This window comes from Protopterus annectens, chromosome 10.part0, assembly GCF_019279795.1.
Source record: "Protopterus annectens isolate FY-2018-M chromosome 10.part0, PAN1.0, whole genome shotgun sequence".
Classification (NCBI taxonomy): Eukaryota; Metazoa; Chordata; order Ceratodontiformes; family Protopteridae; genus Protopterus; species Protopterus annectens.
Window position 1 is genome coordinate 531,223,780 of NC_056744.1, and position 12,211 is coordinate 531,235,990.

At 39.1% G+C, this 12,211-nt stretch overlaps 1 protein-coding gene across 1 annotated transcript in view; it reads left to right on the forward strand.

The window, feature by feature from the left end:
* Positions 1-12,211, forward strand: part of RGSL1 (regulator of G protein signaling like 1) — a 1,267,980-nt gene that overhangs the window by 129,032 nt on the left and 1,126,737 nt on the right. Inside the window, exons 3-4 of the mRNA XM_044086788.1 lie at positions 5,803-5,871; positions 8,546-9,603. Of these exons, the coding sequence (XP_043942723.1) occupies positions 5,803-5,871; positions 8,546-9,603 (1,127 nt within the window). The remainder of the gene's footprint in view (positions 1-5,802; positions 5,872-8,545; positions 9,604-12,211) is intronic.

Sequence of the window (12,211 nt, forward strand, 5' to 3'; positions counted from 1 at the left end):
CTTTTCTGCAGAGAGACCTAAGTCCCCTTCTACTTCATCCATCTGCTCTACCAAAAGTCTTTCCAAACTCGACATGGAGAGGCTGGTGCATAAAATTCTATGGGCTAGAGGACTTTCAGGCCCCCTTTTGGTTCAGACTCCTCGGGTCTTGGCACTGAAACTTCCTTTACCCCACTAACTACTCCCCCTCTAACCTCTTCTGAGGCCTTAGAGTTATCTGTTCCAGATCTTCTGGCACGAACTGTACCAGCTCTGGAGTTATTCGCTTCTTCAGAACTGGTAGTTACCCTGAGTTCTTCAGTGGCCTTGAAACCGGAGACCTCCTGGAGCTGTAGCTAGTCTGTTGGTTCCGGCAGGGCAGGTCTTGACTCCAGGTTGTTCAGAGCTGTCCCTGCTTTTCAGAGCTTCAGCTGAAGTTAGTTTGGCACAGGCTTCTGTCTTGAAGGTTGGTTCTTCAGAGTGAGGAGTGGCTCTGGTCCTGAGGCAGTCTGTTTCAGTTCCGGACTCCCTCCCTCTTCAGGGAGCCAGCCTTCGAGGCTGTGGAGAGGGCCCTCTCAATTATGGTGGCTCATTCAGCTTCTTCCCCCTCAGACCAGGTACCCCCCTTTAGCTCAATTATTTCTTCTGCCTCTCCACTGGGACAGCTGGTGCCCAAGTCTCAGGTTTTACAGGCCCAGCTTTCTATCATCTTCTGATACCTCCCCAGATCATACCCCCTCAGGAGGTCTCTCAGAAAAAGAAGTGCAAGAGGAAGCACTTGGATTCCCCCAGGAATCAGTTACCTAGGACACAGATTTTGATGAGGGGGAAGGGTCCCCATGGTCACCTCGTGAAGATGTCTCATTTGGAGACATTTTAGAACTTTAAAACAGAGGAGTAGCTGGAAGTCCCAAAACCCTTCCTCTGAGGAATCTGTTTATTTCCAGGCATTTGGCACCTGCCCATCTACCTCTTAGGTATCCCCACCCACTGATGAACTAATTTAATTGATTTCACTGCAGGTGTGGAAGTCTCCAGACACCATCAAGCCCATCCCATAAAAAATCTGATAAAATACTATCTGCCCCCTGAGAATAAGCAGTTCTGGGCCTAGGGGTTAGCTGTGGATGCCAGGGTCATAGCATCTGCCATCAAAAAGGAACTTGCTACGGAGAGTTCCTCTGTCCATCTGCCCAAAAGGGAGTCTCGGGCTATGGAAAGATTTGGGAAGCTGGTCTATTCTTCATTAACCTTCTCTATATGGTCCTTGAACTGCTTGGCACATTTCACTAGACTCCAATGGGATCTGATTAAGGAATTGTCAGACACCCTGGCAGGAGCTGTGGCTGAGGGAGTCCAAGAGAAAGTGGCATTCCAGTTAGCCACCCTGGAGTCTATGTCTAATTTTTCCAGCAAAGCAAGTTCCAGGAGTATCTGTGTGGTTGTATAAACTCTTATCTCAAAGTGTGTGTGAGTGTGTGTGTGTGTGTGTGTGTGTGTGTGTGTCAGCTACTTGGGCAGGGACACAAAGCACTGGTTAGACAGAGAGGGTGCTGGAGGTTTTAGCTTGCCCAGCTAGGCTGAGATCTGGACCCTATAGCTGTGCCAGTGGGGAGTCTTATTGGGGTCCTGGGGAGCAAGGGAGCGACCAGCCCCGTACTGACTGTGATCTCTGTGTGCTCTTAAGGGAAATTGCACATTACTATGTGTATTTGTTATCCTTTCCTCCTATATGAGATGCCCTCTCTGGTGTTAGTGGCGAGGACTGAGGCTCCTTGATTGCTGGGCCAGGGCACAAAACAAAGCAGTCTAATAATTATGAAGACCTAGTGATGGTACATGGCAATAAAGAGTGGGATCTCTAAAAGATTTTGATATATTCTACTGATACTATCAAGACCAATAACCATGAGTTCATCTCATACAATTCGTTTAGTTCTAATTTCAGGTGTAAATGGATCTACTTCACTTGACCTAAAACTCATTTGACTTATTTCATTTGACTGTCACCCAAATGACCTAAATTTCAAATTACTGACAACTGATTTGACTGACTCTCATTTCACCAACAGCTATTTGGTTGAAAGACTGTATTTCATTTATTTATGATAAGAATAAATTAACCTTGTCTAAGCCCATGAAAGCACATTCTACAAGATCTATAGCCACTTCAGAAGTTTTCCATTCCAGGGCTTCAATGGATGATATTTGTGAAGAAACTACTTGGACTTCTCCGCATATAACGTTGGCTCGATGGTGCCGAGGTATATCTTTCTGTGAGTCCACCCAAGATTTTAGGTAGCTGGGGACTCTGCCTCATCTGTCAAGGATAAAATGAAGATTGACGACATCAGATAAAGAAGTTATGTACTTACCATAATGTTCCAGCTGTGTTATCTTCATTTATCCTTGACATCCTTCCTTTAATTACCTGTCCTTATATATCCTTGAAGTATTATGTTTATTAAAGCACAGTAGATATGGCTTCCTATGTGTATGTATATATATATATATATATATATATATATATATATATATATATATGTGTGTGTGTGTGTGTGTGTATATATATATATATATATATATATACATATATTTATGGGTTCACTACATATGACTGAAAGTTCATATGACCGAAGCCCATTTGACTGAGACCAAATGACCGAAAGTTCATATGACCGAAAACTCATTTGACTGAAAAACAGCACTGGCAGTCTGTAGAGCACTGTAAGGCAAGTAAAAGGTATATGCCGTGCTCCCCACTGTAGTGCGACCCTGGAGTTAGAATATATTGTCAGGGGGTGTGCAGGGTGCAGCCTCCCACATTGGGGGGTGTGGGGGGCATAGCCCCCTACCTAGTTTGGTCAGATATTTTGTGGTTTGATTTGATATTGTTTGGTAAAACTGAACTTTGTGGGGGGATATGCCCCCACCCACCCCCAGTTTGGGGGGCTGTGCCCCCCAACAATATATTCTAACTCCAGGGTCGCACTACAGTGGGGAGCAGGGCATATACCTTTTACTTGCCTTACAGTGCTCTACAGACTGCCAGTGCTGTTTTTCAGTCAAATGAGTTTTTGGTCATATGGGTTTTCAGTCAAATGAACTTTGTGTCATTTGATCTCAGTCAAATGGGCTTCGGTCATATGAACTTTTGATCATATGTAGTGAACCCACAGATAGTCCCCGGGTTACGGACATCTAACATGCATACAACTCATAGATATGAACAGGCTGCCGCAATGTTGAAAATAATGTAAAAATAAATAAATAAAAATTCTTAAAGTTGCCCAAATCTGTGTGTGTGAAAGATCGGGAGAGAGTGAGAATGAAGTGTGAGTGAATGCAAGACATCGGGAGAGTGAAAACGATGTGTGAGTGAATGCATGTATGAATGAGGAAGTAACTGTGTCTGTGAGAGAGTGAGAGTGATGTGTGAGTGAATGCAAGAGATCGGGAGAGTAAGAGCGATGTGTGAGTGAATGCAGGTATGATTGAGGAAGTGACTGTGTGTGTGTGAGAGAGAATGAAGAGTCAAAGCGAGCGATCCTCTGGCAGCAGTTAAGAGGTGGGTGGTTGCATAAGGGGACGGCGTTTGTTATGGAATAGGTAAAGTAGGGTTAAGGGTGTGTGTGTGTGTGTGTGTGTGTGTGTGTGTGTGTGTGTGTGTGTGTGTGTGTGTGTGTGTGTGTGTGTGTGTGTGTGTGAGATACCTCTCAACCTTTTAGAGCAAGAAATCTGGACAAAGCCATAAATAAAAGTAGAACAAAGGCCCAAAAATAGGGACAATTTTAAAATGTTGCTTTTACAAACTTAGAAAGCTGATAGAATAACATATTTTGCATTAGCATGAATTTTCTGAAGGGTATAAATTCTGAAACTCAAACGTCTGAACTTCAATCTTTAATGATTTTATGAAAAATGGACGAAAAATATGTGGCAAAAATCTGGATATTCTTTGAAAATTTGTACCGTTGAGAGGTGTGTGTGTGTGTGTGTGTGTGTGTGTGTGTGTGTGTGTGTGAAAAAGTCCTCATAAGCACTTTATTTAATAACAAGATGCCTTAAACCAGCTATGTTGATAGAAAGTAAGGAAGCATAGCTCATAGGAAGTAAGGAAGTATAGTTACAGAATACAGCATTATGTTTAATTTTTTTAATTTGGAAGTGTTTCGAAGTGTTTTATATGCAAAGAAAAGTAAAATGAATACTAGACTGAGGCAAACATTTGACTAAGTGACATTTAATAAGGACCATATGTAAGTGTTTCGACTTACATACAAATTTGACTTAAGGACAGACTAAAAACTGGATTTTGTCCTTAACCCGGGAACTGCCTGTACATACACACATATAAATATATAAATGAGGTGAATCCCGGCATTTAATATTATTTTCATGGGCATTAATTACTTTCTGCAGAGGAATTTTGCAGTGCTAAAGTAAAATATGCTAAAGTGTTAATTTAACTTCAACTTTAGCAGTATAAGGTGTGTGGTTGGGGGTGGGGGAGCCCATCCAGCAGATTCACTCAACAGTACAGAATACACTGATGCAAAAATGATGGGGAAATAAGGTATTTCAGCGGTTTTGTTTGATTCTTGGAAACTGCCTTACATTGGTTTTAACTGAAGGTATTTCTCCTTTTGTGCTTTTACAACTGGAACAAAATTCAGCTGTAGAAGCTCACTTGGCAGTGAGATTGCCTTACTTTTGCAGCAGGTCATCAGAGATACTATGTGCTCAGTACACTGCGAGATGGACAGATTAAAATAATTAGGATTGTTTGGTGGCTGAACTGGGTAGATTTAATATTATTTTTTATGTGCTCTGCTACATTAAATAGCTTTTGGCTAACATAAGTAATGCACTATATTTCATGATTGTATATTTATAGGTTTATAGGTGAGTTCTAGACTAACTGCCCTGAAGGGCCATTTTAAGCCTAGCCTGTACCCCTAGGTCAGAATCAAACCCTGTAACTTATGTCTATGAGTTGAATACCTTAACCATTGTGCCAAACCCACCCCATTTGTATTTTATAGCTTTTGCCTTGGAAAATAAAATAGCTAACAGGGGATGTGTCTTGGTGTGCAAGTTTGGAATGACTAAAATGGAGGTTTCCAGAGTTTAGAAGGACAGATGGAAAATAAAGCAGCTAACAAGAGATATGTGTTGGTATGCAAGTTTGGGATTACTGAGATGGAGGTTTCCAGATTTTAGGAGGACAGGTAGAATGCCTGTCTCTGTTAGTTTCCACTCTCTGCTCCACAATGTGACATTTAATGTTTTTGTAATAAGCAGCTTGAATTTGTAACAGATATGAAAATACTAGGCAGTCACCCAACTCTTTTTACAAACCAGAACTGTCTCAGATTACTAACAATTGACTAGGCTAGCCAGTAACTGGGCTGTTCATAAAACATACACTAAGGTACTGCAAAGAAATCCTACAACAGAAGCCAGTAGAAACATGCTTATATATATGGCAGAGATTAGTAGGAAAAGAACACAACCAGATAGCAACGCACTCTGGTATTCAGAAAAAAAAGTCAAGAACTATCACTGAATCCTACAGCAAAAGCCATAAGAAACTTGCAAGTACATTTGCTAAACATTAACAGCAGAAAGATAACAAGACTTAGCCAGATTGTAGCACAGTAGAAGCGTATTGGAGATTGTTTCTAGTGCAAGGTTAAACCAGAATGAAATAATAGACAGGTTATGTCAAGAAATTAAAAATATACAATGTACCTTGTTCCTGAACTTAAAAGAAGACAGTAAATTATCTTTCTGAATGTTTTTCATATTTATGTTTTACAGAAACGCTGGAAGAATTTGCAAACTGGGAAAATGCTCTAAAAAAACGGATAGAGCTTTTGAGGCTTTCTAGTATAGTAAATGAATTTGTTTTGTTTTGTTTTTGTACCATAGTTCTAGGCATTGTCTATTTTTTACCTCGATCTACTATATCTATGCATTATATTATTGTCACTGTGGAGCTTTTCTCCCCGGGCCTCCGCTGAAAATGGACATGTATCCAGTCGGACTTTCCCGGTCAACAAATGTAAAATAAAAATAAATAAATAAAATAAATAAACCTTACTGTACAGTAAAACAGCTGGAGGGAGTCAGCTGGAGGGAGTTGATTTCACTTGGGTCATGGGGAAAAAAGTGATCTTGAATTTGGAGCCAGAAAAGCAATAGTAGCTGGAGAACAATTGAGGTGAAGGGAGGGCCAGTCAGGTACTTCAGTGGAATGCAGTTACTCCCCCTGCAGATAGTTTTCTACCAAAAATAATCAATGAAGTAGAATGTTTATAGATACAAAGACCAGGTATTTTAACTACCTGAGGTGAGTCACAGCATTTAATAGTATTGTTGTGGACTTTGTTTGCTCTCTCTGTGAAGAGTGGGTAAAGAAATGTGAAGGCTGCCAGACTAGCCAGAGAGAATTTTATAGGTAATTCTATAATTTTTGAATATCAATGTAAGACACGGGCTTGTTGTCCTAAATGTAAAGAAATACTGTTACATGTGGAACTGGAAATAAATGTGACAGTGCACTCTACTGACCAAAGTAAAGCATGTGGTGACCCTTTGATATAGACAATGGTTCCGAGGGGTCTAGATGAAGACATTTTTTCTATTGTTTTAACCAAGAGTTAAAGTGCTAGATTTAAACATATAAATGTATTTTTATTGCACTGCTCCTGACCAGCTGCAAGATAACAAAAGGGAGATGTTAGGAATGTAAATGCCATTTCTGTTAGCCTGGAGACCCAGGGAAGTATAAAGAATGATGTAATGTGTAGCCTGAGAACCCCAGGAAAGAGTGAAGAATGATGTAATGTAAATCAGAACTGCAATTTCAATTTAAACAGAGAGAACCAAAGAGAATTAAGCATTTTTGTCTTGACCATCCAACTCATCAGCATCCTGCCTGTTTTCTTATGTAGGTTATCTTAGACTTGTGTTTTCTTTTAGAAATAGCTAGGAACTGGAAAGATTAGACTAAGTGTTTTTCTGTGATGTCAGAATTGCACTATTGATTTTATTTTAAGTATTTCTCTGTGATCTCTGAACCTTTGACTAGCACTGTATAGTAAGAAGTATTGTCTTGTATTTTTTATTATTTATTATTAAATATTTTAAAATCCTTCAATGGTGGCTGTTTTGTATAGAGATAATTTAAGCTCTAGAGTGCATTGCATATTTATAGTCATTACTGTACCAAGTCACTCTAATAAGCCTTGACTGTTTAGTTATACTACCAACTGGATAATAATATTGCACAGTAACAAGTGGACACCCTTTTAAGTGCCTTTGAGTAGCTGATAAATATTAGCTGGATGGTGGCAGGCGGTACTACCGTATAGTCTGGGTAATAGGGGCACAGCTGGAGAACCTGTGCCAGCATTTCTCATGAGTATCTGTATGGTTGTATAAACTCTTATCTCAAAGTGTGTGTGTGTGTCAGGTACTAGGGCAGGGGCACAAAGCACTGGTTGGACAGAGAGGGTGCTGGAGGTTTTAGCTTGCCCAGCTAGGCTGAGATCTGGACCCTATAGCTGTGCCAGTGGGGAGTCTTATTGGGGACCTGGGGAGCAAGGGAGTGACCAGCCCCGGACTGACTGTGATCGCTGTATGCTCTTAAGGGAAATTGCACTTTGCTGTGCGTATTTATCCTTTCCTCCTATATGAGACGCCCTCTCTGGTGTTAGTGGTGAGGATTGAGGCTCCTTGATTGCTGGGCCAGGGCACATGCTTCACACTCTCCATGGAAATTTTGCAATGATACATTGAAATATGCTGAAGTGTTAATTTAACTTCAACTGTAGCAGTATGAGGCCTGTGGGTGTGGGTGGCGGGAGCTCTTCCAGCAGATTCACACTGACAGTATAGAATGCACTGATGCAAAAGTTAGGGAAAGCAAGATATTTCAGCAATTTACTTTGATTCTTGGAAACTGCCTTACATTGGTTTTAACTGGGAGTATTTCTCTTTTTGTACTTTTACAGTGAGAGTGAAATTCAGCTATAGAAGTTCCCTAGGCAGTAAGATTATCTTACTTTTGCAGTAGGAATTGTCAGGGATACTATGTGCTTAGTACAACTGGTTTTAACTGAAGGTATTTCGTCTTTTGTGCTTTTACATCTGAAGTGAAATTCAGCTTTAGAAATTCCCTTGGCAGTAACATTGTCTAATTTTTGCAACAGGAAATCATTATGGATACTATGTGCTCAGTAGACATACTGTAGTGTGAAGCAGCCGGATGGAGTTAATTTCACTCAGGTCGTGTGGTTGAAAATTACAGCACATTACGTCATGTGCAAATTTCTCAGTCACCTCAACTTGTTTGCAGTATGATTAGCTTCTGATACTTCTGGTGTCTCATTTGGAATTTTTTGAACTAGATAAGTCACAGAGAAATAGAAAGAAGGGATTCTAAGTTATACGCTAAGAATCTAAACACCATAGTAAAATAGTTAACTTGATTGTTCCTGAACTTAAAAGAAGACAGTAAATTATCTTTCTGAATGTTTTTCATATTTATGTTTTACAGAAACGCTGGAAGAATTTGCAAACTGGGAAAATGCTCTAAAAAAACGGATAGAGCTTTTGAGGCAGATACAGCATAAAGCCCTGCATAAACTACAAACCTATTGGATACCATGCTTTTTAACTCATTCCAAAATTACTTTGGAGAAGCTGGAAGAGGAAAGCCACATACTAAAAAGCTGTCTAGTAAGACTGAATTCAGAAAGTGTGGAAAAAAACCAAGCAGAGGACGATGTTACCCTAGTTGTGTTACCTGTGCAAATAAAACAGTCCTTGCATGCCCCAGAGCAGTATTCTACAAGACATACCAAAAGGCTACTTTGGTGTTCTGCTGAAGGTTATAATGACAAGCATCCAGTTTTAAGAAGTCAAACTGGGAGAGATTCTTGGAAGGCTACATATAAAGAAAATTGTGATAGTTCTAAACAACTTAAATCCAACTATGCTACTGATGGTAAAGTGAAAAGATCCATCTCCTCACAAAACTCAACCCCCAGGGCATGCACGACACTATCTCACAACAGTAATAGCAAATCAAAACATGTAAGCAATATTAAAAGTCTAAACAGTAATACTGAAAAGCCACTACCGCCAGTTGTTGGCAAAAAAGTACCAAAAAATGGTTCATATGTAAAAATTCCAGGAAAAACTTTAAGCATATACAGTCCTCCTGTCAAATCCTGTTCGTTACAGCAGATAGAGAACTATCCCTTAATTCCTCACCAGCTCGACTACTTGCAGTTGGTGCTTAGAGCAGACAGTTTTGCAGGAGGTCCCTTTGAAAATTTTTTACACAAAAAAGGCTGTATCCTTGAGCTGCACTACCTAGGGTTATGGCGTGTAATGGACACCTTCCTTTCCATTGCTGTCTTGAGTTCTCGAGACCGAGAGGGCAATATACTGCGTCAGATACTGGCAGAAAAGATCTTAGAGACTTACCTTTTGGAGACTAGCAAGTGTCATATCCCACTGCAGGAAAACACTGTCAGACATCTTGAAGCTCTCCTGCCATCTGATGAGGCTCTGGCTTGGCTACGGAAGGCAGAGGGAGAAATCTGTCAGGTAATAATCCATAAGGGAAGATCAGAAATAATATCTCAGCTTTATAGAAGAAACTCAGTCTGTTATAGCAACAGCAGAATCCAAAGATTTATTTTTAATTAAAATATTTAGATTTATCTATGATCAGTTACAACAGTTAGAGAAACTGAAGAGTATGTAGTTAATCCTTTACCACCACATTGATTGAAGCTTATTTGGTCAAGCCCCAGAACCAGAAAGGCAATCCATCGTGACTGTTATAACTTAGCATGAGATTGGACGATCTCACAGTTTGTTGTAATAGACTGTGCATGTGGCACAATTCCCTGAATTTGTGTTTTTTTTCTACACTTAGCAAAGTATAAAGTGGACAAACCCATTTCACTTTTGTGACTTTGAACTACTCATTCTTGTTTTGTTTGGGATCACTATCTTTGTAGTTTCTGTATAAACAAGGAATGTGGTTCAAAGCTCCCCACATGAGTTGACCAGAGAGGTTTATCACCCCCAGAAGGTGTTTTTTTCTTTGTTGTTTCTGTGGGCTGAAGTTTGGAGTAGCTTGCTTTTTCTGGTTACAGTTTCAGTGACTTTAGACTTGGTGAAGCATAATGGCTGCACATCGGTCATACAGGGGTTTTCTCCACTTCAAAATCATCAGTGGGTTACATATTTGGTCTTTTGGTTGTGACTAAGTGGGTTTCAGTAAGTGTGGTTGAAATTAAATGAACTACTTCTATGATGGGCATAGGGCTTTAATTTTACAACTTTTCAATCACTTATGCAAAAATGAATGCATGACATGAAACATGAAACAACTAATAACAAAAAATGAAGCAGAAAACAAACCAACTCACAAAAATCCAATGGAAGGTAGAGCAAGGACCACCAAGAGCAAAATAGCCAGAAACTTTAGCAAACAAACTTTTTTATAAAAGTGGTTTGTTCGCAAAAGTTTGTGGCTATTTTGCTGTTGGTGGTCCTTGCTCTACCTTCCAGTGGATTTTTGAGAATGCATAATATGGTTGGTTATAGTCTTTATATCTGAAAACAGAATCTAATGAAGTGAACATTAGAATGTCATTATCAGTTTTGCTGAACATTTTGCTAAGGAATGGTGTGTGTAGTGTGAAGTTTTTTTCTTGGTATGAATGGAGCATAGTTGGTGTGGGTTATGATGAGTTAGTTTTGAAGAGAATATTCGAGGTTTCAGTGATGGATTTTGCCATTGCAGATAAACAAATCTACCATATTTAAATATTTCAGTCTATGAAGTGTGTTTTGTTCAGATATGCCCCAGAGACTACAACATTGTATGCCAGCTACAACGTACAGCAGAATAAGTAATTAGCTATATTCATTCTGTGATATTTTCATATAGCATACTTTACCTAATGTTGTTTTACATGATCTGTGTTGTAGGCAGGACAGGTCACTTAAGATCTCTGACCTATTAAGTTTAGTAGAATGTTGATAAAATGCTTTATCCAACAGTCATAACATACTGTTACAAACCATTTCATACAGATGAAATAAAATTCAGTATCATTTCATTTGGTGTAGTAAAGCAGAACTTGGTTGAGTAGTAACATACCACCTCAGATTTACATAAATAGGATTTCTGAAATGCTGTCAGTCAAAGTTTGCAGGAATTTTTCGAGAAGAGTGAAGAAATTACAACAAATAACTCAAAGAAATCTACAGTTACAGGCTGAAAACAACATTGTACAACAGCATCCCACCCTCAGTGAATTAGAACTGTGCACGCAATGCACTGCAATGGCTAGTATCATATCATTAACCATGCTGAGCCATATAGCAGTTACAGTGAACATAATCACCTTACATTACTTTATTGATTTTATTTTTTTATTTATTTTATTAATTTCAGAATTGCTTACTGACATATACTAATGGTTATCTCAGGTGCACAACCAATGGTAAAGTCTTAGGAATTTTTTTTGTTTTTGCCATACGAGGTGAACTAACACTAACCCTGTTCACCAATGACCAGTGATACTACTCCCTGCCTATCTTAAGACATCATAGGAGTATAGAAATAAGAATTCCATTTCTTAAACCCTTCTTGGACAAGTATGTTTATCTATTTTTTTGCAGATATAAATGTTGGATATGGAAAGATAGGACAGAGACGACAATCAGAAGAAAGCATAACATACAACTGAATCTCGACTGGCATACTAATAAAATGTAGATACTGGACAATCATGTTTCCTGCTTGCACATTAACGTGTGAAATATAGCAAACCTCCATACTTCTGTTTGATACTGAGAACATATGTTCAGCAGTGATGCAGACTTCATATGGTTAGAGAGATAGCATGACCAGTGTTGTGTACCTTCCATCTATACAGTGTGAAACACATACATCACCTCACATAATTATTGAACAAATGGCCAATATGTGGACAACTCTACTGACACCTTACCAATACCTACAAATTGTAGTCTGATAAAATACATAAAATATGACAATATAGTTATTTTTCCGTATTAATAGTATTCATTACTATTTACATTTTAGGAACAGGGCTTTTTAAAGAATTAATTTGCGCAATATTATTCATTATGAGGTACATATGAAAGATATGAGCAGGTAAATTTCCCACTT